The sequence below is a fragment of the Neovison vison genome, chromosome 3 (genome assembly GCF_020171115.1).
Source record: "Neovison vison isolate M4711 chromosome 3, ASM_NN_V1, whole genome shotgun sequence".
Taxonomy (NCBI): Eukaryota; Metazoa; Chordata; class Mammalia; order Carnivora; family Mustelidae; genus Neogale; species Neogale vison.
In genome coordinates, this window is record NC_058093.1 from 20,780,010 (window position 1) to 20,806,898 (window position 26,889).

Genomic DNA, 26,889 nt, shown 5'->3' on the forward strand with positions numbered 1-26,889 from the left:
CTGTATATTTTTCTTTCTCTATATCCACTTGGTTATTGAATCTTACTTAATTACACCTCTGCAATATCATTAAAATTTATCTCTTTATTTCTAGTTCTGCTGTCATGGCCTTGGTTCAGCATCTCATGAAATATTTCTCTAAAGTTCAGACTGAGGTTCCCATCTACAATGCTTGTTTATTTAAAATGACCTCTACATCCCAGTCATATCAATTGCCCTTAAATGGAAACAAAGGTTTTTACTGCCCTACTTAAATTCTTCTTATCCAAACTTTGTAGTTTGCCATACAAAACCTTTTCTCCATTCAATTCCAGCCCGTGTTTTCTGCCTTGTCCCTTTGCTTATAAGTGAATCAGTGTCATGTTTCCCATGGTACCCTTTTCTGTACATGTCTATATTCCTTTCAATGCTGTGAGTTCCCTAAGAACAGCCATTTATGCAGCAGGGTTCTTGGCATATAAAATGGACTCAATAAATATGTATTGAATAAATTGTATTTAGAAGATGTCTTTCCTTGTTTCAAACTTCCTATTAAAATATTACTTCAAGAAATTAAATGGATATTTTAATTTCGTGACTGAAAATACCAATATATACCACATAATTCTCTCTATATGGAGTAAAAGAGTAAATAGTTAATTATACAAGAAATATTTCTGTGTCATGAGATCTGGCCCTGGGGTCTCATTCTCTATTCCATGTGTTATTACATCAATATCTTTGTTCAAACAGGTGTGTGATGTGTTTGTTTGTTTTCAGGTAGTTGGGTTCGCAGCAGTGGGTTTCTATTCCAACTGCTTCATCCCCACCTCTACTTGTTCTGAAGCTAGGTGAAACACCTAAGAGTCCAACAGTAACCCATCAATAAATTATACAGACATTTGACGATGACAACTGAAGGAAAATGGGATGAACAGGATCGTCCAAGTACATTCATGGACTATAATAAACAGCATTTCCTAAAAGCATGATTCAAATGTTCTTTCTCGAGTTATAATTAACTGATACCCACAATTGGTTAGTTTGTGGATATTCCTGCTTTAGCAAAATAAAGCAAAATTCTTGCGGTTACCATTTAAAAATAAATTCTCACATTAGAAAACTTTCAAGCTTTCTCTGTCTTGCCAAGCTTGCCCTCTTCCTTGTTTACACTTCTAATAATTTTCATGTGCTCCTTCTGCTAAAACCCAAGGGTGGACTCCTGACCTCCTTGCTAGACGTGCGAATGATGCCAGGGTTGGTGACTGTTCTGCGGTTTCCCAAAGCTCCTCCTCCCCAGACCGTGACAATACTTCGGATGCTGAGGTTGGGAAGCAGGACAGGGGACACTCTTGGGGTGCAGCTCGCAGGGAAGGAAGCCGAATCCTAGGGGGTGGAAGAGGCGGGAGGGGATCAGCGTGCAATGCGGAGTGTGGACCCTTTTGACCATCCCGCTGCAGCTCACCCTGTCCCCGGCTCTGCTCTGCCGCCCGGCCCGCCCGCGCGGGCTGCTGTCCACAGTGGGAGGTACTGAAAGCAAGGAGCGGGCGCGGGGGCGGCGAGGCGGACAGCTCCTCCGAGCGCCCCCCTCCTCGCTCCGCGGCTCCTCCAGCCCTCCCCTCCTCCCGCAGCCATGTTCCACGGGCGGGGAGGGGCGGGAGAAGGGGAGAGGGACGGGGGATCAGGGCGGAGAGAGCCGGCTCAGCCTCGGGGAAGGAGGGGATGAGAGTTGGGGAGAGCAGCGGGAGGAGGAGGAGGCGGCGGCGGCGGCTAGCGAGGAGCCAGAGCTGGGTCCTGCAGTAGGACTCCCAGGAGCCACCATCATGGTGAAGAGGAAGAGCTCCGAGGGCCAGGAGCAAGACAGCGGCCGCGGCATCCCCCTGCCCATCCAGACCTTCCTGTGGCGGCAAACCAGGTGAGGGGCGCAGAGGGCACGCCGCGGGCCACTCTGGGCTGGGGACGCTCCTGGGGCCGCCTGGGTCACCGCCGCTGCCGCTGCCGCCACTGCTGCTGAGGCCGCGCCACAGCCTGCAGCTCCCTCTCTGGGGCTGGAAAGCAAGCCCTCTGCACCTGCTTAAAAACACGCATTTAAAAAAAAAATATTTCCGTGAAGTTTGTCGACAAGCAGATTGGCAGTTGAATAAATATATACATTATTTAGGGGGTGGGAGGGCAGAAAACCTAGGAAGAGGGGGTGGGGAACTAGGGAAGATAATTATGACTGGTTGTGCTCTTGCGTCCAATTTCCGCTCCATCTCCTGCTGTAATTCCAGGCCGGTGACCTGTTGTTTTTCCAGCTCCTGTTTGGCGAATATCAGCTATGCCCACTTGTTAACCATTTTTGCTCGGATTCAGCCAATATAGTCTTCCTGGTTCAAGACCCTGAGGAAGATGATTTTTGATAAGCATTTTTTTTTTTTCCTGGAAGGATCTCTGAAACCTATTCTAATAAACAAGAAACAAGAGTTCCAATATTATTATTATTATTATTATTATTGTTATTATTTTGTAAATTTAACAGATAAAAATTTGGGTTCTGGAAACCACAACCCACAAACTGTTCATTTTTAGTTTTTGATATAATTATACACATGAGCAATACACCACTCCTGACCATTGGCAATTTGGAATCTGATTAGGAAAAAGTCTTCAGAATAAGAGTGGATGCAGAAAATGTGGAGATCCACATCTCTTTCATATATGTAATTACACATGTAAAAGCAAATGTCGTCAGCTGTTCAACACCTGCTCATTAACAAGCTATAGGGAGGCATGAAATTTGAGTTATGTAGCACTGTATCTTATCCGTTGCAAAAATATTTCATAAAGATGCTAATAATTTTACTTATAACCACTATCTCTATTAATTTTTCAGTGCATTTTTGAGGCCTAAACTGGGAAAGCAATATGAAGCCTCATGTGTGGTATGTGATATTCAACATTTAATGATTGTTTCCATATTCTGTGGGGCCATTTCAACCCAAAGAAAGGCATTAAATTAAACTGACTGTATAGATTAATTCATTTAGCAAATATTATTGAGCACCTTCTATGTGTTAGGCAGGGTTCTAAATGATGGGATGGAGCAATAATCAAAATACAGAATTTGCATTCTAGTGGGAGGAAGTCAAGCCACTCACAAATAAGTAAAACACATAATAAGCCAGATAGTGATAAGCACTATGGAGAAAATGAAGAAAGAATGGAGACTGGGGGCACTGGCAGCTCGGGATTGGGGGAGTGAGTGGATTCCATGTTAAGAGCAGTGGATAGGTAAGGCTTACCTGCTAATGTGACTGTTAGAGAAAACTGTGAAAATAGGGAGGGAGGAATAGGTAAGGGAAGAGTAAAGGGGAATAACGAGTCTAAAGCACCTTATCCCCGAGTGGAAAGGAGTAGAGCAGTAGAAGAAAGGATGGAGAGATTACAGAGAACCAAGTGGTAAAGGGCCTTGCAGGACAAATATAAGAAGTCCATTCTTTCCTCAACAAAATTGAGACTATTATGGTGGAAGTTAATGAGATGAGGGCCTATGAATGACTCAAAGTCATATACAGTTCTGAACTTGATGTCTTGCATGTTTTGTGCAAGTCTGAAAAGAGATGATATAAAATAATTATGAGAATAATGCTATTAATATGTATACCTTATAGAGTGCACTTGTCCTGAGAGTCTGAGTGAATCATACATCCTTAAAGAGGTCCCAATCACAAATCAAAAACAAAAAACATGAAATCATGAAGCAAAAATGGGATGAACTTTTCATAAATTTCATTAGAATTTGGAGTTCAAATAAGGATCTTCACATTTCATATATCAAAATCTAAAAGTGGAAACCTACCCATTTAGGCATTGCCATGAAAATTTGCAAATGACTACACAGCTGACTATATAGTGAGGAGTTCTGAAATATGTTATGGCCCTTAAAAATGATGAGAGCCAACTAGAGAGTTTTTAAATGTGCATGCAGGTACACACATTCAAATAGGAATTTGTTTTGTTGTATCTCCTGTCCTTCAAAGTTGCCACAGAGATATTTTTAAAATATAATCTTTTAATAAGGACCTTTTAATGGAATTTCTTGTTGTACTTAGCTCAAATTAGAGTAATTTGACACTTAAGAAATCACTGAGCCTTCCATAAATCATGCTTACAATTATACTAACTTAAAATAATCCTGAGTTTTCCCTATCCTTGGCAAAGATTTGGCATTTTTAATGTAGTCATACAATATCAAACCACTAAGTCACAGAGAAATAAAAATGTAGAAAGCAGTTATCAGGGTTTAAAAAATAATAAGAGCTGTATTAGTGACATTTAAGAAGGAAATGACATTAAGTACCCAGAGCACCCAATTATAAAATATACAACTCATCCTCTAAAATGTATTCAACAAGACTGTAAATTCTTTATAATCTTTTAATGCCCAACATACTCACCATTTACTTAATGAATACTTAGATATCTGAGGGCTGAAGAACTTAAAATCATTTGGATACATCTTTATTCAGTTTAGAAGAAAAAAAAAACAAATAAAAAAAAAACCATTATCTTTTTATACTCCTTACCAAAACATCACCATGCTTTTCATTATGAAGATGGATTTCTTATTTTCCTTTTTTTAGTCAAAAAGTAACTCATTTTCTTCAGAGAATATCTGTATTAAGCCATGTCTTTTTCTCTGGTCTCCTAATAGTACCCATAATACAGCTTGAATACTTGAAACCTGTGTTATGATCACTCTGTAGCATATTTCCACAGTCTTCCTGATTACATGGGGCATCAGGTAACAATCAGGTTCAATTCATATAAGTCAAATATCTATTAAATTTATTTAAATATTTGGAAGCTATACTTTCCCTAACCCCTTAGAGCGATATCCGCCCCCCCCCATTCAAATAAAAACAACAACAAAAACTGGGAGTAGGTCAAATTTGTTCTGTGATGTTTCACTTTCTGAAAGTATCCCTGACCAAGAAAGAGTGAATAAACCAGCAAAGCTATGGCTTATTTCCCATCATTCTCCTTGCCCTTCCTTCCGTCTTTTATTCAAAGGTATATGAAGTATCTTCATGGTTACAGGCATTAGGTAAGGAAATGTCTTGTGCTTAGGACACAATGTGCTTATTGCCTAGGACATGAAAGAATTCAGAGACCCCCAAATCAGATTTCTTGAAAGAGTTGTATCTTATTTTAACACTTGTTGAACCACATCAAAACAAATTCTTTCCTCAAGACCCTTTCACAGAAGACATTTCATTGTGTTCTGCAAATGTGACAGCCCCTTTGGATGTCACAGCAACATTTTATAACATATTACATGAGTTAAATGTGGTGTTGTGCTCTTTTTTTAGATGACACTCATTTTGGTGAAAATAAAAGTCACTTAATAATTCAAGTCCTATATTTTAAATAAAAAACCTAAAAATGGTTAAAAAGAAATGATCATGACCCATTGATCATCAACATGAAATGCAATGTGAGTGCACTTCAAAAAAACTTGATGCAGTGATTTGCATCTTGGTGTAGTACTTTGATCTCCAGTTTCTCGTCAGACAGAATCTCCAATTCCTTATTTTACACATTTTTTTTCTTTTTCGGCATCCACAGTCCTTTGAGCGTGTGTTGGTAGAGAACAAGCTTCATGGCCTTTCTCCAGCCCTCTCTGAAGCCATCCAGAGCATTTCCAGATGGGAGCTGGTGCAAGCTGCTTTGCCTCACGTCCTGCACTGCACTGCAACCCTGCTTTCAAACAGGAACAAGTTAGGTTGGTTCTTCTTCCTCATTCCTTCTCCATGGCATGTAACTGTCAACACTCATGCTAATGACATTTACTGGGTCCTTACTCTTTTTCCAGGAACTGAACACATGATCTCATTCAGTTCTCATAAATGCCCCCTCATGTGTGTACCACTATGATCTCCATCTTACCAATGAAGGAACTGGCATTCTTATTCTTTTTTTTTTTTTTAAGATTTTATTTATTTATTTGACAGAGAGAGAGAGATCACAAGTAGGCAGAGAGGCAGGCAGAGAGAGAGAGGAGGAAGCAGGCTCCCTGCTGAGCAGAGAGCCCAATACGGGACTCGATCCCAGGACCCTGAGATCATGACCTGAGCCAAAGGCAGCGGCTTAACCCACTGAGCCACCCAGGCGCCCCGGCATTCTTATTCTTAAATCTTGAATTTTACAAGTAATACGTGAATATATTTTCCTTTTAAACATTAAAACATTACAGGGAAGCTGAAGCCTATCACCTCTCTGAGATGAGTTCCAATCCGATTTCTCTTTGGGCCTCCCAAATCCTAAAGCGACCTCTTGCACTTTGTAGTACTCTATGTATGTGTATGCATGTGCATAGAGACTCTTCCTTTTTTCAAGATTCTCTTGAAATTGCTTTTCTCACATGATAACATGTCCTAACATCCACCCCATGTTCACGCATGTGCTGTTTTCCATCCAGTTCTTTGCCCTTTTTTGGGTCTCTGCACAAAAGTTACCTTTAGAGAGGGGTTTCTTGGTCACCCTGTCTAAAGTAAAGTTGTTGCTATCTTCAGAGCCTGGATTCTTCACCACCACACTGCCTATTTGGAGATATATATGGGTATCTGCCTGAAGAGAGGGGATGTGTGCAGTTTCTCCTCCTATGACACTATGCTATTCTGCAGAGATTGTAACCAGTTAGGAAGCCCTAAGACAAGAATGAGCCCTGAGCCCTTCCAGGGGCTCCTGGGTGACTCAGTCAGTTAAGCGTTTGTTTTTGGCTCAGGTCATGATCCCAGGGTCCTAGGATTGAGCTTTGCATCTGGCTCCTTGCTCAGTGGAGAGTCTGCTTCTCCCTCTCCCTCTCCCTCTGTGAGCTCTTGCTTTTATTCTCTCTCAAATAAACAAACAAATAAATAAACAAATCTTAAGAAAAAGAAAAGAATGAGCCGTTCCAGCCGTGGATGTAAGAAGTATAGAGAAATGCTAGTGTCTCCCAGGAAATCAGGCTGCAGAGCAAAGCAAGGATGTTCTTTCCATACCCAAAGTTGATATCCATTGTTCTGGTAACTTGGCTATGTGATTGTCCCCATGCAGGCCACCAAGATAAACTGGGTGTTGCTGAGACAAAGCTCCTTCACACCCTTCATTGGATGCTCCTAGAGGCTCCCCAGGACTGCAACAGTGAACGGTTTGGGGGCACAGACCGTGGCTCCAGCTGGGGTGGCAGCAGCAGTGCATTCATCCACCAGGTAGAAAACCAGGGTTCACCAGGGCAGCCTTGTCAAAGCAGCTCCAACGATGAAGAAGAGAACAACAGAAGGAAGATCTTCCAGAACTCCATGGCCACTGTGGAGCTCTTTGTGTTTCTCTTTGCTCCTCTGGTACACAGGATCAAGGTAAGGAGAGGGCTAGTGTTAGGCTGAGGGGGGATAGAGGTGAGGTGGGCTTCAAATGGTGTTTCCATATTTCCATATTTGATTGTCCATGTCTTATAAGATGTTGTGGCAAGCCAAGACATGGAGAGATTTATTTCTATTATCAAACCACTGATTATGATTTCAAAACACAATTCCTTGCATATCATTATCTACTTTAAAATCTTCAAAGGTTCTCCTTCTGCCCCAAGATCATGTCCAGCATATTAAACATGGCACATAAGGTCAAGAAACTTTTAATGTATCATTTGCCAGTCCCTACTGGCATCTTCATGATCCAGCTCTGGGAGACATTCCCTGAATATACCCTTGCCATTCGCTCTGCCCTCTTTCTTTCTTCTGTTCGTCTGATGACTCCTCAAACCTCAACTTCAATGTCTTCATTTCCATGAAGCTGTTCCTCTGAAACTCCCTATGTAGACTAAGTCATTATTATCTCCTTTGTATTTCTACAGTACCTTGTAAGCTGTCTGTTATAATGCAGGTCTAGAGCAGAAGTTTTAAATGTCTTCTATGCCATGGACTTCTAGACAGTGTGGTACAAGCTGAGAATTGCTTTCCAAAATATTTCTAAAGGCATAAAATACAAAACATTGGATGATATGGAAATCAATTGTACTGTAATGTAACTATAGACAAGTACCCTTTGGGTCTGAAGGAGACAATATGATTTGAAATTATGTGAAATTATGTGAAAACACACCACTTTCTAGCTGTGTGATCATGGTGATACTACTTAACTTCTTGGATCCTCCATTGCATACTGCTGCAGATACCTCTAACAGAGGGTGAATATATGTGAGGACACAAGATAGTTGCCACACATGGAGAGGAATCAAGATGTATTTATTTCTGTAAATGAAAATTATTATATACCTTCTGAGTGCTAAGTTAAGAGAAAAGAAGAAATTGTTATACTCAAGTGTTCTTTAATAGAATAAGATCCTAATAAATGATTCGAGTTATATGTATTTATGTATGTATGTGAGTGTGTGTACATATGTATATGTAGGTGGTTGTAAGACCATTAATAATCACTATTAGGAGAATGAAGTGAATCTTTTCACTCCTTTTAGTTTTAGTTAAAATTCACTTTCATTTGACACTGTCCCATTGCTGCCAGGAATAGAATTGAAATTACCTGTAAATTTCCAAAATGCTTTTCATGCACTGGTAACATTGCTCATGAAACATACTAAAAATTTCAAATGTTGTGAAATCAAATTAAATAGCTGCTTTAAAATAATTGACTTTCCATTTTAAAAAATCTTTTATGATGGTTACACTTACTAAGAAACATTAATTTAGACCACCCTCTGGCTTATGGGACTAGCTGGTCCAGGCTCCTGCCCATCTTCTTGGCCCCATCTCCTGCTGTGTCAATAGACTTTCTCTCCTTCACTAACCTCCAAGTTCAGTGGGGCTCACCCGCAAACTCATTCTTGCTTTCAAGTAATGCACTTGTTTTTCTTTCTGTTTGAAACAACGACCTCTGCCTCCTCCCCTAAATTTTCCTATGGCCATATCTGTCTCATCAGTTTACTCACAACCCAAATGTTACCTCAGAAAGAATTTTCCTGACTACTTTTGTGTCACTAACACATGACTATCCCTTTTTCTTTTTTTTCTCTTGGCACTTACAAGTATCCAAAATTATTTTCTGTGGTTGTTTGCATATTTATTGCCCTTTATCCCCTAGAACAGAGTTCTTGAGCAAAAGGACATTTCCTGTCAAGGTCACACTGTATTTCCAGTGTCTAGTGTCTGCCAAAACTGGGGTACTCAATAAATATTTAATAGATGACTCATTGAATAAACCAGGTGCCACGAGTAGTGATTATATGTAGGTACATTGTCCTTAAAATGGAGAGGACAGGAAAGAAGGTTTCTTTAAATAATGAGCCCATAAAGATTTCTACCTGTGGACAGATATCCTCTGGATTAAAAAATGTGGAGGTGCAGAAATGACTGGAATGGCTGTAATTTTATTTGAAGACATGACTGAGAGTCCAAGTTTTGGAAACAGGCTTGCATTTGAATCATACATTTGCTGCTTCCTACTATGTGACTATGAGGTTTAGAAACTGAAGCCTCAGTTTCCCTCAAGTATTAGTTGGACATACAAATAGTTTTATGAGGTACTGTGATGAAACATGATAATGCTCAACATTATACATAAAAGAGCCTTAACAAGTGTGAGTTGCTCTTAGTGATGGCATTTTTTCGTTATTAGTATTTTGTATTATTAATCGAAAGGGAGCCAGATTCTTTTCCAGGGGAGACTAGACAGACAGTTTCTGGCTCAAGACCCTCAAGTTTTACTTATAACCTGGAAGATTTATGAGGAAGGAATTAAAGAATTTATAAGGGAATAAGACAATGCATATAAAATATGGTACAGTGATTAAATCCTAATAAACTGTTATTATTAGCATATTATTATTTCATCATTTTATTATCTCTATGAAGGAAATATTGTTCCAGATGCTATAGGGAATAAAAAAATATTAATGAGTCAATAAATTTCTCCAAAAGGCTTTTTCCTTCTGAGCAAGGTGTTTGCTTTTTTAAATGTAGATAGGGAATATACAACCCCTAGACCAGGGTTTCTCAGCTTTGGTACTGTTGGTATTTTGGACCAGATGATTCTTTCTTGTGGGACATTGCCTTGTGCCTTGTAGGACATCAGTAGCTTTTCTGGCCCCTACCCACCAGATGCCAGGAGCACCTCCTCCCTCTGAGCTGTGATGGCCGAAATGACTCCAGACATTGCTAGGTGTCCCCAGTGGGTGGGAAGGGGATGAAAATGGCCCCGATTGAGAATCACTGCCTTCAGTCTTTCACTGGCCTGCTGCTTATCAGACCCTGAGTGTCTCCACTTTTCTACCCAAACCTTACACATGTGAACTGCTCCTCACCAGCACCGTCAATGTCCTTTTCCCCTATCCTTCCTTTGCATTTGCCCTTCAAAATGTTAACCCCAAGTCATGACCAAACTCCATTTTTTCCACCCCTGCCCCAGACACCTGCTTGCTCCCGGGGAAAGCCACATAACCATTCAGACTGGTCTTTTTACAAAGCTGTCATCTCCAAGCCCTGTATGCTGTCCCACTTGGCATTCCTTTTCTTAACCCCACTCCCTCGAGTTGCCTATCAGCACTTACACAGATAATGTTATTGGCTTAATATCTGTTGAATGAATTAACTCATTAATTAGCAAATTAATATAAATTGACTCATCTTTCTATAAGACAGTGTATCGTTCAATGCATGTTTTTCTCTTTTAATTATGTTCTTATTTTAATTTCAGTATGGTGAACACACAGTGTTATACTGATTTCAGGTGTGCAGTAGAGGGATTCAACAATTCCATGCATCACCAAGTACTCATCACAGCAAGTGCACCCCTTTATCCCTGTCACCTATTTCACCATCCCCTAAGCCCCACCCCCACCCCTCTGGTAATCATCCATTTGTTCTCTATAGTTAAAAGTGTTTCTTAGTTTGCCTCACCCTCTCTCTTTTTCTTTGTTCACTTATTTTTTTCCCTTAAATTCCACATGAGTGAAATCATATATTTGTCTTTCTCTGACTTATTTCACTTAGCACCGTATTCTCCAGCTCCAACCATGTCCTTGCAAACAGCAAGATTCCACTCTTTTTTTGTGGCTGAATAATAGTCCATCATGTCTCTATACCACATCTTCTTTATCCTCTCATCCATTGACGGATACTTGGGCTACTTCCATAATCTGGCTATTGTAAATAATACTGCAAAAAATATAGAGACACATGTATCCCTTTGAGCTATTGATTGATTGATTGATTGACTGATTGGGTAAGTACCCAGTAGTGTGATTGCTGGATCATAGAACAGTTCTATTTTTAATGTTTTGAGGAACTTTCATACTGTTTTTCTCAGTGGCCGCCCAAGTTTACATTCCTACCAACAGTGTGAGAGGGTTCCTTTTTCTTCACGTCCTCACCAACACTTGTTTTTTTCTTGTGTTTTTGATTTTAGCCATTCTGACAAGTGTGAGGTAATATCTCATTGTGGTTTTGATTTACATTTCCCTGGTGGTGTGTGAGGTTGAATGTCTTTTCACATATTTATTGGCCATCTGTATGTCATCTTTGGAGAAATGTCTATTCATGTCTTCTGCCTGTCTTTTGGTTGGATTTCTTATTTTGGGGGTGTTGAGTTTTATAAGTTCTTTATATGCTTTGGATATTAATCCTTTATCCAGCACATCATTTGCAAATATCTTCTCCCATTCAGTAGGCTGTCTTTTAATTTTGTTGGTTGTTTCCTTCATTGTGTAGAAACTTATTATTTTGATGTAGTCTTGATAGTTTAATTTTGCTTTTATTTCCCTTGCCTCAGGAGACACATCTAGAAAAATGTTGTTATGGCTGATGCCAGAGATATTACTGCCTGTGTTCTCTTTTAGGATTTTTGTGGTTTCAGATCCTTAATTCATTTTGGTCCTTAATCCATTTTGAGTTTATTTTAGTGTAAAAAAGTGATCCACTATCATTCTTCAGCATGTCGTTGTCCAGTTTTCTTAGCACCATTTGTTGAAGAGACTATCTTTTTCCCATTGTGTAGTCTTTCCTCCTTTGTTATAGATTAATTGACCGTGTAATTGTGGGTTTAATTCTGGGTTTTCTGTACTATTGCATTTATCTATGTGTCTTTGTGCCAGTACCATACTGTTCCGATTACAATAGCTTTGTAGTATAACTTGAAATCCGGGATTGTGATACCTCCAGTTTTGTTTTTCTTCTCCCTGGTTGCTTTGGCTCCTCAGGGTCATTCATGGTCCATATAGACTTTAGGATTGTTTGTTCCAGTTCTGTGAAAAATGCTGTTGGTATTATCATAGGTATTGTATTAAGTCTGTAGATAGTAAAGGCATTTTAACAATCTATGAGCATGGAATATCCTTCCATTTCTTTGTGTCCTCTTCAATTTCTTTCATCATTGTTTTAGAGTTTTCAGAGTACTGTTTTGTTTTTTTTTTTTTTCTTCTTCGGTAAAGTTCATTCCTAGGCACTTGATTATTTGGGGTGCGATTATAAATGGGATTGTTTTCTTAATTTCTCTTTCTGCTGCTTCATTATCTGTGTATAAAAATACAACAGGTTTCTGTACATTGATTCTTTGATTTTAATTTATAACTGCCTCAAATATATCACATGAAATAAATCTAAAAATTCTGTCAAATAGATTATTTTCAACTAAATTTAATTTGGTAAAAAATTCTGGGTATTTATTGTAACTAAGGAATTTAGTGCACTTATTTGCATATGTACTTATTCCTTTAATAAATATTTATTGAGTGCTTAGTCTATGAGAGGTACTACTCAGAGTGCCAGCAAAACAGCAAGGAATAAAAATCCAAGCCTCAATGAAGTTTTTATAAAATCCATATGTTTGAAGTAAACAACTTTAAAATTTAAAATAATATTAATTTTTAAATTTGATTTCTCTAAACTACTCATGGACATATTTAGAATTTCATGCCATCAAGAAAACAGGCTTTCGGTGAAAGCAAAAAATGCAACTGAGATGTGGAGCTATTGACTCTACTAGTGTCTGTGTCTTCTGGTTTTTCTAAGGACCTTACTAGACCCCCTGCCCCACAGCTGCTTGAATGATAGTGTCTCTTCCAGCTATCAACTTTTTGGCCATGACTGCATACATAGCATTACATGACCCACGAAAGGGGACTCCAGAAGAGAAATTAGGGTCCCAGAACTTATGCATTCAACCAACCTAAAAGGACTTACAAAGGAACATAGCAACATAAGAAAAGGCCATGCATTCTGCAAGTGTTCAAGTCTAAAGAATGATTTGATTTAGTTTGTGTTACTTGTGAAATGTAAACTATCTTCAGTTAATCCAGAAGTCTGTATTGATGGTCAAGGAGAAATGCACAGAAGATCTCAATTTGTCTCCAATAAGTATACAATCTATTTGGAAATATATCAAAGAAAGCAGAATAAATAAAATAAATAAAAGCAGAATAATAACTCTCAGTGAGTGCTAACATTGGTAGGGCCAGTGTTAAAGGCCCAGGTTTCAGTATAAGAGAGCTTACCTTTGGATGCAATGTCCACTGGATTTTATTTTGTCCCAACATTACTTATGAGGACCATGGAAAAGGACTGAGCTCAGAAGCTATGAAACTATCAAAACCAGGTCAATTAAAATTTGGCTTCCTGAAATTCTGGAAACAAACTTGATAAACTTTGCTTTCTGTTAATTGCCTGCTTGCTGGATCTAACACCATACATAATATTATGTTCCCTTATCTTTAAATCTGCCTGTCAAGCTGTTTACTCAGTATCTTTAGTTGAATGTCTAACAAGCATCTCAAACTTAACATGTCTGTAACTAGACTCCTGATATCCCCACACCTGCTCCTCCTTCATCTTGCCTATCTTTGTCAAAGCCAAAAACCTTTGATACCTCTTTCTCACACCTTCCACTTCCAGTCTGTAGACTGCGTGTTCAAAATGTATCCAGAATCTACCACTGCTCATTTCGCCCTCTACAAACTCTCTCCTGTAATTATCTTCCACCTTAATGATAATAATAGCTTCTGAAACTGTCTCTCTTTCCACTTTTGCCCTTTCTCGAACTATTCTTAATTGCCTCAGTAATCCTATCAAGCCTACATCCAGTAATGTCATGCCACTACTCAGAACCCTCGTGGTTCCCCGTGTTACTCAGTAATTGCTGAAGCCCTTACTATGACCTATCAGGCACTATATTATTTGGAACTCAGTAACTTCTCTGACCTTACTTTTTCATTCTACTCTTCTGCTATTTACTTGACTCCAGATACACAGTCTCTGGCTTATTCTCGATAGACCAGGCATATTTAGAATCTTCACACTTGCTGATCCCTTCTCATGGAAAGTTTTTTCTGAAAATATCTACATGGCAGCTCCTTCATTTCATTTAGATCTTTTTACTCCAAAGCCACTTTCACAACAAGGATTTCCCCTGGCCATCCTATCTACACCTTGCAGACACAACCCATTGCCTGCTTTACTTCTTCTTTTGCACCTAGAGAAACAGGGATTTTTATATGCTTTGTTCACTATTCCAGCCTAGAGTAGAGTAGTACCAGGTATGCAGTAGGTGGTGTATAAATATTTGTAGAATGAATGTTGACAGAATTTGACCAAGTGCTTTATGTACTTTCCTGATACCTTCACAGGGAGTCCTAGATGCTTTCCCATCATGGGCCCTGTTGTAGCCCCAGCATCCCAGTCCATAGCTTACAGACGAAGCTTCTCTCTATCAGTGTGTGGATTTCACCAAACTTTCCTGCTGAAGTTTCCTTGGCACTGAGCCACAATGATTCACCATTTGCTGGATCACTTTTCATTTTTCCCAATTTATTCCTACTTCTTATTCTTCTAGATCAGTGGCTTTCTTTCTTTCTTTCCTTTTTTTTTTTTTTTTTTTTTTTTTAAGATTTTGCTTATTTATTTGACAGAGATCACAAGTAGGCAGAGAGGCAGGCAGCGGTGGGGGGGAAAGTAGGCTCCCCACCGAGCAGAGAGCCCAATCTCTGGCTTAATCCCAGAACCCTGGGATCATGACCTGAGCTGAAAGCAGAGGCTTTAACCCACTGAGTCACCCAAGTGCCCCATAGATCAGTGGTTTTCAACCATGGCTATATGTGAAAGTCAGCAGAGAACTTCAGAGCGATTCTAATTTAATTGTTTTGGGCAAGGGAAGGAGTTGAGACCTGGACCTCCTAGGTTTTAACAGCTCCTTAGGTGATTATAATATGTAAGCTAGGGTTGCAAATCCCTGCCCCAAGTGAATTCCTGGGTCTCCTTTGTGTTCATTAATCTGTAATCACATTCTCTGCTTCCATTGCTTTCTTTTTGAGAGGCTGAGTTGTTTAATTTCTTTATTTTATTTCTTTTTTCTTTTTAATTTTAATTCTAGTTCGTAGCTGAGTTGTTTAAAATTTAATCTCAGAGTGTCATATATTTGTACTTAAAAAATATGAGATTGCATTTTAAACATCTCAACCTCTCAAAATGATGTCATGATGAAACAGAGAATATTCTCCCTGGAAGAGACTTTAAATTGTAGATAAACTGAGTGAGTATGGGTTGTAAGGTCAGTGTAATTCAGCAAGTGCTTGTTGAGCTCCTATTGTGTACCCAATTTCTAATGCTGTGCTAAGCATTGTGATGATGCCAGGTGCTCTGGAAGGGGGAGAATGCCTGATAGACCCTCAAGAAATTAAAGATTTTTGAGAAGGTAACATTACAAAACAATATACTAGGAAGGTCTAAATATATGTTCCTGATTCCATGAAGCAAAGACAAAAGATGGCCAGGAGAACAGAAAGTCAAAATATCCATATCTGAGGATATTGATTTAAGAGGGAGAAAGAAGGACAATTAAATAATTAAGAGGAATAATAATGATAACCACAAGAGATCTGCCAAGACTCTTGAAATAAACAGGCCTTGATCACTACTAACAGAAAACAATAATTTGTGTTTCATGCTTTGTCCAGAGCTCCATTTTAATTATTAATTTTGCCAAAAGCAGACCACCGTGGTTTCCATAGTAATTGTGATGATAACTTAGGGCTACTGGTTTACCCTGGAAACACTCATCTGAGGGATGAAAGAGGGTCTAGAAGATCAACCTACTTTGACAATGATCTTACGAATGATACTAATCACTGCAATGACTGGGCCTTTCAACCAGTTACAAGCCTGGTATCAGATATAAATCTTCTCTTCCCTCAGGAATCTGACCTGACCTTCCGACTGGCCAGTGGGCTTGTTATATGGCAGCCCATGTGGGAGCACAGACAGCCCGAGGTCTCCGGCTTCACAGCACTGGTGAAGCCTATCAGGAACATCATTACAGGTTCGTAACTTGGACGTCCGGTGGAACAGGAGTAGCAGATACCCTCACATGCAGGAGTAAAGGTGATGGAATGATTCGCCCTTAAGAAACCAAGAGGAAAAAAATTCCTCCAGGGAGAATGTCAGTGCCCCAGGCACAGGGCTCTCTCACAGGATGAGAAACTAAACCAGGGGCACATGTCATTGAGTTGTGTGGCTTTGGAGAAGTCATTTTAACTTCCTGCACTTCAGTTTCCTCATATGTAAAACAGGAGTTAAAATATCATATTGCTAGTAAGTATGGGTTATTATGAAGAATAAATGAATGAATTTATGTAAAATTGTTGAGAAGAATGCCAGGTACATAGTAAGTGAATAAGCTGTAGTGACAATTTTATCATCATAATCATCATTATAGTAGACAAAGTAAAAGCTCCTTAGTAATCTTGTCTTGATGTTTATTTGCTATCAAAGTGTTTCACTACAGGAAATGTCTAATAAAATAATCTTATTGGTGAGTTGTAAAAGACTAACACATGATAGCTTGAAAAGTACCTGGAAGGCAGATGCTTCATTCCAGATCTATCTCTTACTAGATACCTAACCTGAGCTATTACCTAGCCTGAGTATTCCTATTTCTTTAAAACGGAGAAAATAAATACCACCTTATATGGCCTCATAATGTGGAATAAGTAAGAATCCACCTAAGGCACCCGTTTTATAGCTTAGTAACTTCCATCTTTCTATTTCCAACCAAACTTTTAGCATTGATAATAACATCTAGAAAGAGATAAATTATGTGGTACATCTATAGATGCATGAGATAAATATATCTCTATCATTTGCTTAGTTCCCAAGATTTTTCTGTAGACAGTAGAAGATTATGCATGTAAAGAGCTTCATAAGGAAAAGGAAACCATCAAGAAGTTCTTATGTATTTTCCCCCTATAATTTAACATAACTTTGCAAGGTACATAATATGCTAAAGTGTTTTCTATAAAAAAGAGTGCCATATTATTTATACATGTGATAAGATGCTTATAGTGACAAATCATGCTTACTATTGTAATTCAAACAAAAGATGAAGTTTTTCATATGTAAAAGTAGATTAATTCCATATTTAATGTGTACAATACATTAACTAGTGACATAAGTTGTAAATTCAAGAGTAACAGTCTGTCATAAGGTTCGAATAGCAAGAGACTAACTGTATAAAAATGTCATAGCCAGAAGTGATCGACTTCAGATTCCATGGAGGGAATGAGGTTAATTTCATCAAATTAAAACCATCTGAAAGTGAAGATGGATGTACAAGGTTAAAAAACTGAAAACAATAGAAATAAGAAGAAAATAAAATATGTTACAGTAAAACAAAACTATTACTGAAAAAGACATCTTTATGTTGACTAAGAAATTTTTTTTCATAGTTTTAAGTCATCGCTTTCCTTTTAAATAAAGAGGTCACTTCACATTTAGGTCTCTCTCTCCATCTCTCTCTCATTAATACATCAACTATCATTTAACAGATGCGTTAAAATTATTAAGAAATCGTGTCCCTCATGAATCACTGGGGCTATTCACGTTACCCTCCCTTGCTTCTGGATGATATTCACAGTCGGTTAATTCCCATCTACCTGATACCTGTGGAGGTGAAACAGTGCCCAGCTTCTGAAGTGAAATTAAACTCAGCTCAGACACATGGCCAGAAAAGAAAGCAGTGGCATGTAGGTGACGCTCGCTGGGTCTATTGTTTTGTGACCTCAGTAAATCCCTTTCTCAGCATCAGTTTGCTCACAGTTCTCATGTGGCACAGCCAGCTTCACTTCCCACTGTTCCCAGTCCTCAGGAAAAGACATAATTGATTTGAATCTTGCCGTAGGGGAAGCTTGATGTGAGCTTAATGTGCTCATAAATGCATAGACCCTGAAGCCAGAAAGCCTGGGCCTGAACCTTCAAGTGAGAGTCAAATGATCTTGGGCAAGTTAAACTCCCTGTGCCTTAGTATCTTTATCTGTAAAATGGGTCTAATAGTAGTCCATATGTTATGATATGTTATTGTAAGGGTTAAATGAGTTGAGACAGTAGTACCCCCCCGCCCCGCCAATCTGTGGTTTCACTTTCTGCGATTTCAATTCCCCATGGTCCAAACACAGATGATTTAATTCTCCTTCTGACAAATCATCAGAAGGTCAGTAATTAATACTACATCACAACGCCTATGTCCTTGACCTCACTTCATCTCTTCACATAGGCATTTTATCATCTCACATCATCACAAGAAGAAGGGTGAATGCAGTACAATAAAGTATTTTGAAAGAGAATGAAAGAGACCACATTCACATAACTTCTATTACGGTATATTGTTGTAATCATTCAATTTCATTATTAATGATTGTTGTTAATCTTTTATAAGTTAAACTTTATCATAGGTAAGTATGTGTAGGAAAAAACAGTATAGGTAGGGTTCAGAAGTAGCCACGGTTTGAGGCATCCACTTGGAAGAGATCTCCACAGATAAGAGATGAGTACTGTATACAAAAAAATGTTTTTGAAAGGATGTGACACTTAGTTCTATATAGATGTTAACTATTATTATTTTTAGTATTGTCAACTTTTTAGCATCATAGCCCATTGAGTCAGCCTGAATAGATGAACAAATCTATATTGTTATGATAACCTAGAAATGTGAAGCGTTTTTAATTGGTTATTTGATTCTTCTTACAAAATAGTATATTAAATGTTTTCTTTCAAGCTGATAATGATATGTTAAAATGATTTTTTTTAAAGAAATGCACTGGTGAAATAAAATGAGCTTATTTATCATAATCTTATAAAATTTGTGATGGTATTTCCCCTATCTTGGCAGCTAAGAGAAGCTCTCCTATCAACAGTCAAAGTCAAACCTGTGAATCACCAAATCAAGATGCAAGACATCGAGAGGTGAGTTTATTGGGATTGTGGGAAGAAAGGAGGTGTCATTTCCTGGCTGTAGTGTAGTATGAAGGATAAAACGTGTTCTAGAATGACACTACTTGCTTTCAAAACAAGTTCCTGTTCCTGAATATAAAACATTAAGTAGTCTCCGGTTTTCTGTCAAATATGGAAAATAACTTTAGGCACTTATCCGGGGTGGGAGTGCCAACCAGGAGCATGTATAACTGTGTTTTCTCTTTGTGGCAAGTGGGTAATCAGTGGCATTTTCTCAAGGACTCATGTGTGATCAGTAGTGCTCTATCCCAACAGTTAGTGTGTAATAGTGCTTTACTTCAATGACTAGTGTGTAACATTCCATAAGGGTTAGTTATCATTATTTCTCCTACATTAATTAAAGGGTCATCTTGTTCTCAAGTATTAAATCTCCTTAATATCTGGGATGCTTGGGTCACTCAGTCGGTTAAGTGTCTGCCCTTGGCTTGGGTCATGATCCCAGGGTCCTGGGATGGAGTTCTGCATTCTGCTCCTTGCTCAGCTGCTTCCCCTTCTGCTTGCCTTTCCCTGTGCTTGTGTTCTCTCTCTGTCTCCCTGTGACAAATAAATAAAGTCTTAAAATCTTAAAAAGAAAGAAAAAAAATCTCCTTAATATTCTTTAGTCAAGCGTAATGTAACGAAGATAATGCTGGAGCAGGTGGGAGGAGGGAGGAGAAAGAAGGCATAAGGTATAGATAGTCTTATCCTTTAAGAAATCTAAAGTTTAGGGGTTAAAGCCTCTGCCTTTGGCTCAGGTCATGATCCCAGGGTCCTGGGATCAAGCCCCGCATCAGGCTCTCTGCTTGGCGGGGAGCTTCCTTCCCCCTCTCTCTCTGCCTGCCGCTCTGCATACTTGTGATCTCTGTCTGTCAAATAAAAAAATAAAATCTTAAAAAAAAAGAAATAAGAAATCTAAAGTTTAATGAAACATCAAGATGAATCCACATAAAAGAGAATATGCATAATAAAAAAAGAATATAATTCTGTGAAATTTTTATTCATGCTTTCTTTGGTTTGGAAAAGAAAGAAATGAGGGCTAGGGTAGTTCAAAACCACATGGTTATGTATACTGCCATTAATTTAGTGTATTTCTAGACGAGCTACTTGTACTTCCAATTCAACTTGTGCAAAATATAATTTTCTGCTTTCTGGCGACATTGGATCCTCTTTCTAACAGATGCATTACTCTCAGTAGGGCCATCATCCTTTCTCCCCTCAAAACCACAAATTTTAAAGTCCTATTATATCTACTGTTTCCTGAACATTTACTAAGTACAGACACTGTGATTTATCTGCTTTATTTTATCTATTTTAAGATAAAAATTTTTTTCACTTTTAATATTTGAAATCACATGTTTGATGATCTTTGGTTTCTTAAAACCTCCGTGTCTGGTAGCAGTATTGATAAGTTGTCATTTTCATAAGGTTGTGCAGCATGAATGTGTCATTTCCAGCATCTAACTTTGCAGCATCGGGATCAGTGACTTAGAAGAATATGTCAGAGGGAATAGCAGAGCACTCTTTTAAGAAATAACACTTTGAAGAAATAACATTTTTGACACAGAGAAAGTTACTTTGTGGAAAAACATGTGTCAAAAACTCTAATTTTAACTTTAGAAATTTCAAGAGTACCTCTACCAATTTATTTCACTTGTATCTTCCTTTTTACATATACACAGGATGAATATATAATCAAAAACTATGCCTAAATAAGCCCAAGATAGTGCCTTTAATAAATATATTAGAAAAAGTCCTCACTGGTAAGGATCCTAGTTTAATTAACAGAGTTTTTTCTTAATTGAACATAAAATAATGATGTCTTATAACTGATGACCCCTTAGAGACAACAAATATGTTTCCTGTTTCATTCTCCTTCCTCCTCTCAATTTGATTTCTTGCTGAGTCATACTGTTTTATCTTGTTATGTTGCTCAGGTGTGTTCTTTATTCCCTACACCCGAAACTACCTTCTAAATCCAGGTCCTCATAACTAGATTGCAGTTGGAACCACCTAATTGGATTTTTCTACCTCTAGTCTCTCCTGTTTCACATAAATATCACTTAATAATGCACAACTATCCCAGGGGAATTCTACTAAACATTTTAAAAAGAATTAATACTTATTCTCCTGAAACTGTTCCAAAAAATAGAAATGGAAGGAAAACTCCCAAACTCATTTTATGAAGCCAGCATTATTTTGATCCCCAAATCAGATAAAGACCCCATCAAAAAGAATTACAGACCAATGCCTTTGATGAACACAGATGCAAAAATTCTCACCAAAATACTAGCCAATAGGATCCAACAGTACATTAAGAAGGTTATAATACTAGCCAATAGGATCCAACAATACATTAAGAAAGTTATAATACTAGCCAATAGGATCCAACAGTACATTAAGAAGGTTATTCACCACGACCAAGTGGGATTTATTCCTGGGCTACAAGTTTGGTACAACAACCACAAATCAATCAATGTGATACAATACAGTAATAAAAGAAAAAAACAAGAACCATATGGTATTCTCCAAAGATGCTAAAAAAGCATTTGACAAAGTACAGCATCCTTTCTTGATCAAAACTCTTCAAAGTGTAGGTACAGAGGGTACATACCTCAATATCTTCAAAGCCATCTATGAAAAACCCACAATGAATTAATTCTCAATGGGCAAAAACTGCGAGCTTTCCCCTATGGTCAGGAACATGGCAGCAATGTCAGTTACCACCACTGCTATTCAACATAGTACTAGAAGTCCTAACCTCAGCAATAAGACAACATAAAGAAATAAAAAGCTTCTCAATCAAGAGAGAAGTCAAACTCTCAGTCTTTGCAGATGATATGATACTTTATGTGGAAAACTCAACAAAGACACCACTCCAAAACTGCTAGAACTCATATAACAATTCAGTAAAGTGACAGGATATAAAACAATGCCCAGAAACCAGTTGCATTTCTATACACCCATAGCAATAGAGAAGAAAGAGAAATTAAGGAGTCGATCCCATTTAAAATTGCACCCAAAACCATAAGATACCTAGCAGTAAACCTAACCAAAGAGGCAAAGAATCTGTACTCAGAAAAGTATAAAGTACTCATGCAAGAAATTGAGGAAGACACCAAGAAATGGAAAAATGCTCTATGCTCATAGATTGGAAGAACAAATATTATGAAAATGTCTATTACATATTACTCTAAATCTGCACTGCCCCATATGGTAGCCATGAGGCCCATTGTGGTCCTTGAACACTTGAAATAAGTCTAGTTTGAATTGAGATGTATTGTAAGTATCAAATATATACCAGATTTTGACTACTTAATATGAAAAAAGAATGTATATCTTAATGATAATGTTTATATTGATTATATGTTGAGGTGATAATTTGGGGTTAAACAGAATATAATTTAAAATTTCACAGATTTTTACTATTTTTAAAACTAGATATGTGTCTCTTGTTTGTGGCTTATATTATATTTCTATTGAGAGTGCTATTATAATCTATATTCATCTTAAAACTTAACTCTAGGTTCTTGATTTCAAGGTTCAGATTCATCTATTATGTATTGCCCAAATTACCTAACATGAAGCACACATGTATGCTCATACTAGGGGATTCTCTGATCTGGTTCAGTGGACTTATTTATGAACTTTCTAGCTGTATTTGTCTCTCTATGCATCATGGTTGGACAGTGTTTTCTTATTTCACATAAGAAAATAGATATTATGAGGACTTAAATTCTATGATAATTTTTTGAGGGTCTTTGTACATAATGAAGAATTTTATCTGTAATACCCATCGAAAGACAATGTCCTCTTATCTGAGCAGAGTTATATATATTAGCTAAATGTCATTAAAATAAGCTATTCTTTAAAAGAATGGCTGCATTTGTGCTTAACAAATCAGAATAAAGTTCATCATCTTCAATTGAAAAAAATGTATCCCATTCTTCTTTAATGAGTGACAGAAAAACCTGAACCTTGTGCTTCGATTCTCATTTTCTGGCTTCAATTCGATCAGCTCTTATTAACCTGGTTTCCAGCTCAGGCCTTACTCAGCTCATCTCAGTATTGGCATATCTTTGATGAGTTGGTAGTTTGTAACTTTTCTATAGATCCCGGTATCTGGAGATGAAAAAGAAAAGAATCAAGAGCAAAATGAAATAGCGTTTATGAAAGTACTCAGTTGAATGCTTAAAATAACTTACATGGCTCTCTAGAAGTCTTTTTCCATTTGCTCTTGGATGAACACAAAATCATTTGGTCTCTGACCTTGTGGTTAGCGATGCTATAAAGAAAAATGTTCAATTTTAAGAAACAATGTATGTAATATGGTAGTTAATGATAGAAGATATACCTGAAGGAAAAAAAAGAAAGAAAGAAGAACTAATTTGTTATCTCCACCTCCAAAAGGGACTCCAGGTGGTCTGTGAAACTTTCCAGTCAGATCCCATGTCACCCAAGGCCACCATTTCAGGCTGCCACCGAGGAAACTCCTTCGATGGAAGTTTGTCCTCCCAGACTTCCCAGGAAAGAGGCGCATCTCATTCCAGGTACATAATTGCAATGTTAGGGACAAAAATGTTTTTCCTTATTTACCAAAAGTTAAATATGCATTTTTAGTTACTTACATAGCCTCTGTTCCTTAGAACGTGTCAGTGCATGATTTGTGTATACAGATTCTTGGTCATGGTTTAAGTTGATTAATAATTCCACAAATGTGCTATGAATGGCTCTCATTTAAACAAACTTGGGTGGAAGTGGAAAGACCTATCTGATAATGAGGTGTCTGAATTAGATGGTATTTTAAAATTTAAATGCAGAAGTCAAATTATGCTATCAAATATCACGCTGCAGGGATGTGACAAGATCTGCTCATCTGTTGTGTAAGGCTACTTTATATCCGTGATCCTCATGTTAAAATGTGTGCTTTTAAAGTACCCATAGGGAATTGGGAAGGTTGTTCTTTGCAAACATTACAACACTGCCCTCGTTAACTTGTGTATGTGGTAAACTTGCTTCCAAATACTTTCCCTTGGGACAAACATCAATTGTCTTCTTCCTGTTCCCCACCGAAATGACAGAAGCCTGAATTCATGAGATTTGCTTTTGAACCCAACTAGATCCTACACTTTGAGGGCAGAAGTCCCTGAGAGCATTTGTGTATCCATACTTTCAAATAAGGTTACTATCTAGTAGCTAGTATTTTAGAAGGAGGCATTTCTTAAAAATGGTTTTATTAAGGTATAATTTACATACCATAAAATTTACCTATTTAAAATGAACAATTCAATGACTCTAAGCAATTTTTTTTTTACTCTTAGCAAATTTATAGACTCATGCAACCATCACCAAAGTCCAATTTCAGAACATTCCTGTCATGCAAAAATATCCCTTGTGCCTATTTCAGTCTCGCCCATTCCCACACCCTGCTCCAGATGATCACTTAATATATTTTCTGTCTATATACTTGAATTTATGGAATTTTCAAAGAAACGGCCATGTACCATATATGGTCTTCCAGCTGGCTTTTCTCACTTAGCATAATGCTGTAGAGGTCCATCCACATTACAGCATATGCAAGTACTTCCTTCCTTTTTATTGCTAAAGAGTATTCTGTTGTGTGGGTATATCACATTGGAGTTCTGCATTTATTGGTAGATGAATATTTGGGTTGTTTTGATTTTTCATCTATCATAAATAATGCTGCTATGAGCCTTCTCATACAGGTTTTTGGGCAGGCCTATGTTTTCAGTTCTTGTATCCTAAGTAGATCTGTAGGAGCAAAATTGCTGGGTTGTATGGTAAATTTATGCTTAATTTTTTAAGAAACTGCCAAACTATTTTTCGAAAATGGCTGTACCACTTCACATTCCCACCAGAAATGCACAATGGGTCATTGTTTCTCTCTCTCCTTGGCAGCAATTGTTCCTGTCGTTTTTACTGTAGCCATCCTTGTGGGTGTAAAGTGAGAGCTGATTGTGCTTTTAGTTCATATTTTCCCTAGTGACTAATGATGTTAAGTACATTTTCAGGTGCTTATTAGCTATTTGAATAGCTTCTGTGGAGAAATGTCTATTCAAATATTTTGCCCAAGTGTTAACTGGGTTGTTTATGTCCTTATGACTGAGTTGTAGAAATTCCTTTTTTTTTTTTGAAGATTTTATTTATTTATTTGACAGAGAGAGATCACAAGTAGGCAGAAAGGCAGGCAGAGAGAGAGGGGGAAGCAGGCTTCCCGCTGAGCAGAGAGTCCGATATGGGACTCCATCCCAGGACCCTGAGATCATGACCTGAGCCGAAGGCATAGGCTTAACCCACTGAGCCACCCAGGCGCCCCAGAAATTTCTTTTTTTAATATATTCTGGATACGAGTCCTTTATCCAGAGATAGATCCACAGATATTTTCTCTCAGTATTGTCTTACATTTTCATTTGGTAATTTTATCTACCTCCTTCTGGCACCAGAACCAGGCTATAGTGGTTTTAGTGGGTATAGTGTTTTTTTTTTTTAAATGACTTCTTAGAATTGTTGAAAGCATGAAGTTTTATGAATATAATTGCTTTTTAACTGAAATACTACTATGTTGTGCTTTTAAAAAAATAATATGCAAAGAGTTTTTTCTTTGTATCTTTATTTCGGACTTTAAAAGCAAATGGCCCAGTTAAACGATCTGCTGACTGAGAATACGAATGTTGACAGCAACGTTAGTTGTGTAAGCAGAGATTGTTTGTATTTATCTATAGGACTTACTGTCCTAGGTCATTGGTGATACTGAGTACTTAAAATCATGTCATTTTTAATGTAGAAAGAGCCCTGTGAAGATCACCAATTCAATATGATGCACTACAACATTTGCACCACTTAAACCCTTCCAGCAATGAAGAATTTAGTATTCTTGGATGAAGTTCATTTCATTTTTAGACAGCTCTATTTAAGATCATGTCCTCCTTATATATTTTTAAATTTAAATATAATTAGTCAACACATAGTACATCATTAGTTTCAGATGTAGTGTTCAATAATTTATCAGTTGTGTGTCCCTATATTTGACCAAATTTTGCTTTTCTGTATTTTCTGTCTATGATTTTTATATTAGTTTTCTACTGCTGTGTAACAAATTACAATGTACAGGCTTAAAACAACATACATTTATTATCTCACTCTTTCTGTATGTCAGAAGTATAAGCACAGTTTAGCTGGGCTCTCTGCTGTAAGGTATGACCAGGTTAAAATCCAGATGTCAGGATAAGATGTGGTCTCATCACAGGCTTGACTGGGGAAAGCTCCACATATAAGCACTCTTGGGTTGTTGGCAGAAGACTGAGGTTTATGTTTTCCTGTTGAGTCTTATCTGAGAGCTGCTCACAAATTCTAGGTGCTGCCCACAATTCATTGCCATGCCGCTCTCTCTATAGTTACCTTTACAGCACAGCAGAGAAATTCAAATTCCAGTCTATTAATACAGACTAATATAACATGATCATTAATCACCTTTATGGTATTTGTCAGTTATAAGAAAGAGACAGGTCCTGGGGCAACTGGGTGGCTCAGTTGGTTAAGCATCTGCCTCCAGCTCAGGTCATGATCTTGGGGTCCTGGAATTGCCCTGCATCAGGCTTCCTGCTTG

General features: G+C 37.9%; 1 protein-coding gene across 15 annotated transcripts in view; it reads left to right on the forward strand.

Moving 5' to 3' along the window:
• The first annotated feature begins 1,659 nt into the window (after positions 1-1,659).
• The window catches only part of UNC80 (unc-80 homolog, NALCN channel complex subunit), a 223,950-nt gene continuing 198,720 nt past the window's right edge, over positions 1,660-26,889 (forward strand). For all 15 annotated transcript variants that reach the window (XM_044241491.1, XM_044241501.1, XM_044241499.1 and 12 more), the window contains exons 1-7: positions 1,660-1,894; positions 2,855-2,903; positions 5,590-5,746; positions 7,060-7,361; positions 16,197-16,320; positions 19,165-19,238; positions 23,673-23,812. In XM_044241491.1, coding sequence (XP_044097426.1) covers positions 1,803-1,894; positions 2,855-2,903; positions 5,590-5,746; positions 7,060-7,361; positions 16,197-16,320; positions 19,165-19,238; positions 23,673-23,812 — 938 coding nt within the window. In that variant the 5' untranslated portion in view covers positions 1,660-1,802. The remainder of the gene's footprint in view (positions 1,895-2,854; positions 2,904-5,589; positions 5,747-7,059; positions 7,362-16,196; positions 16,321-19,164; positions 19,239-23,672; positions 23,813-26,889) is intronic.